The sequence below is a fragment of the Mandrillus leucophaeus genome, unplaced genomic scaffold (genome assembly GCF_000951045.1).
Source record: "Mandrillus leucophaeus isolate KB7577 unplaced genomic scaffold, Mleu.le_1.0 Scaffold3, whole genome shotgun sequence".
Taxonomy (NCBI): Eukaryota; Metazoa; Chordata; class Mammalia; order Primates; family Cercopithecidae; genus Mandrillus; species Mandrillus leucophaeus.
In genome coordinates, this window is record NW_012103142.1 from 3178592 (window position 1) to 3181870 (window position 3279).

General features: G+C 39.2%; 1 protein-coding gene across 2 annotated transcripts in view; it reads left to right on the plus strand.

Annotated features, from left to right (window-relative positions):
- The window catches only part of MAPK14 (mitogen-activated protein kinase 14), a 94798-nt gene that overhangs the window by 47041 nt on the left and 44478 nt on the right, over positions 1-3279 (plus strand). For both annotated transcript variants that reach the window (XM_011986581.1, XM_011986582.1), the window contains exons 3-4: positions 763-774; positions 1796-1813. In XM_011986581.1, coding sequence (XP_011841971.1) covers positions 763-774; positions 1796-1813 — 30 coding nt within the window. The remainder of the gene's footprint in view (positions 1-762; positions 775-1795; positions 1814-3279) is intronic.

The window sequence follows — 3279 nt, forward strand, 5'->3', positions numbered from 1 at the left end:
GTAGTTGGGTCTACAGGCTCACACCACTAGACTCAGCTGTTTTTATTTTTTTGTAAACATGAGGCCTTGCTGTGTTGCCTTGGTTGTTCTTGAACTCCTTGACTCAACCAGTCCTCCCACCTTGGTCTCCCAAAATGCTGGGATTACAGATATAAGCCACCATGCCCCCGCCTTTTCTTAACTGTAGTGGTTCTTTGCACAAGCATAGTAGGCAGTGAAGAATTTTTTGATTCCTCCTGGGAACTATTTCCTCAAATTTCATGGAAACTGAATTGTCATAAGTGGAAATTAGTCTTCTGGTACTTTTTCCTTTATTTTACAAGTTCCCATCCCAGGTTTCTTGCACTGAATTCCTTATCTCTGCTTCATTCTTGAAGAGTGAAATGGAAGTGGGGTTTTGGATTCTACCGTGGTAGAGCAGAAAACCTACAACAAGGCTAATCAGCAGCCCTTGTTTTAGTGAAAACCAGTGAGGAGAGATCACTTCTTCCACCTACTGACAATGATTGCTCAACTAATACGTTTAGCTTTTTATTTCAATGTAAAAGTTGCTGAAAACACTGAATTGGTAAAGGAAATTTCAAGATTTACATTTTAACCTGATGATGTTCAATAAATATTTGAAGACCTTATGCTAGGCACAGTAATAGTCTCTGAGGAATATAGCAATAAATAAGAGTTGAGGCTCTTAATGGGAGAGAACAACAGTGTAAATGATCAAACAAAATACCATGTGGTAAGATCTAAAAGGTCCTATATGAGTTGGTCTCCTGTGTACTCTCTAATCTGACCTCACTTAGTCCTCTTTCCACTCTGTCTCCACCCCAGTCACTCTGGCCTCTTGTTCTTTGACTACAGACAACCGCATTTGCAATAAGACCTTTGCAACAGTTTCTGTTATTGCCCTGGAACTGTTTCCCCACATACCTACGTGACTGTCTCCTTTCCTTCAGGACTCTTACCCAAGGGTCTTCTCATTAGAAGTTCTTCTTTTGTTACCACTCTAACTGAAATAGTATCACTACTGGTCACTGTTTACCCCTTACCCTGCTTTGTTCTTAGCAAATTTTGTTATTGTCTGTCTTCTCCCTCCGTTTGTAAGTTCTGTTCGAGCATGGAGTTTGTTTTCGAGCATGGAGTTTGTTTTCGTCATCGCTGAATCATTAGCACTTAGAACAGTAACATGCACTCTATTGTTTGTTAAACAGGTGAACACAAGAATTGCCATTATAGGGCAGGTGTAGGGTGCTAAAGGACTGCATAGTATGGCCACCTAACCCAGACGTGGAGTGTCTTCAGGAAAGCCTCTGCAAAAAAGATGTATACATAGAGGGCTTAAGGGATGAAGGAGAGTTGGAAAGGTCGGGAAAGTGCAAGTTCATCCAGGGGCTAAGGGAGGGAGCTGAGGGCAGAAGAGGGGTGTGTGTGTGTGTGTGTGCTGTCTCTTATACACATCTAGATGTGTATAAGAGACAGGGGTTATTCCTAATTTAGCTAATAAACATAATCTTTTTGGAAATAATGCTGAAAGAAATACCTAGCCTGGTTGCTTGGACTTATAGGTTATTTCCTAATTTAGCTACTAAACATGGTATTTTTGGAAATAATGCTGAAAGAAATACCTAGCCTAGTTGCTTGAAACTAGGCTAAGTGCTCAAGTTAGTGAACACAGGAAGAGAAGTAGTCTGGGAAAAAGATTAATGAGTTAACTATTAACATTTGTGTTTACAATTTATTTATTTTTATCAGAGAGGTCTGCTGAAATGGAGATGGTGGGTGGTGAAACTTCTTGTAGATGTTTTTACAAACTCACGTTAGAAATCTTAAATAAGTTACATATCTCTTAAGAAAATATCATTCAGTTTTTGCTTGACATGATCAGTAAGATGCCACTTTTTTCTCAGATTAGCTAGTTTTAAAAGGTAAAGAAGCTTCAAGGCCTAGCTTAGAGTTTGAGTCCTTCAGCAATCTCTCTCTAATTCACTCCTTCCTAAGTCTGTGCTGGGACCCTCTCCTGTGTGTTCTCCAGCACTATATGTCCTTTTATTATGATTATATATTCATATATGCCTTCCTTTCATCTAAATGCTGTATCTGCCTTTCCCACTGCTGCATCTTGAGGGCCCAGAAATACATATTTGTTGATGGAGTGATAGAATGAATAAATGACTGCGCTGTCACTGTTTATAACTGGTTGAGGATTTGGTTGTCTGAAAGCATGCTCAGTGCTCTCTCCTTTGACTAGCTTTTTTGTTTTCATCCTGTAATGTAGACTATACGTTAAAATATTGAGTCTAGTTTCATTGATGCAGGTAATGTAGAGGGCATCTTTTAGTAATCTTTGCTTCAAGTGAGAATAATTTGTTGTGAAATAAGCCTACTAAGCTGCCTACTTGGCTGCTGAATGGTTCTTTTACCCCTAAATTAAAACAGTCTGGTCTGCTTAACAGATAAGACCTTTGGCACACATATTTCAATAAAATGAGCCCTTGTCTTGTCTTACTAGTAGTGCTTTATGAGTTGTCCTGAGTCATTCAGTGGTAATTGAGTACCTACTATCTATCCGACACTGTTCTCAGTACTTTAGATACTACAGGGAACAAAAAATAACCCTGCCCTCCATGAACATTGTACAAGCAGATAACAATAAACAACAGTGAGCATATAAAAAAGGAAATTACATAGTCTGTCAGCAGACAATAATGCTATAACTAAAAAGAAAAGGTAGAACAGGAAAGGGGAATTAGGAGTACAAGGGCGGGAGGAAGATAGAATTTTAAATGGAGTAAGGATAGGCCTTAATGAGATGAATTTTGAGCAAAAATGTGAAGAAGCAGAGGAATTAGACCTGGGGATATCTAGGGAAAGAGCATTCCAGGCAGAAGAGGCAGTCAGTGCTAAGGTCCTGAGGCAGACTGCATGATATATTGGAACTGGAGCAAAGAGGCCAGTGTGGAGCTAAGAGCAAGGGAGAGAGATGTAGACTATGAAATAATGAGAGACATAATTGGGGGCAGTGTACTGGATTAGGTAGGGCTTTCTCTGCCATTGAAAGGAATTTTGTCTTTTACTCTCAGTAAAATAGGGAGCCTTTTGAGGAAAGGAATGCCCTGATCTGATTTTTATTTCTAAAGAATCACTCTTCCCCTGTGTTGAGAATAGACTGTAGTAAGTCCCAGGGATCACTAGGTGAGTTGCAGAAGGTTGTGCTTACAAATTGTCAATCCCTGTGATTGTTTTAAGCATGCTGTTTAAATATGGAATAAATTTTTTTTTTTT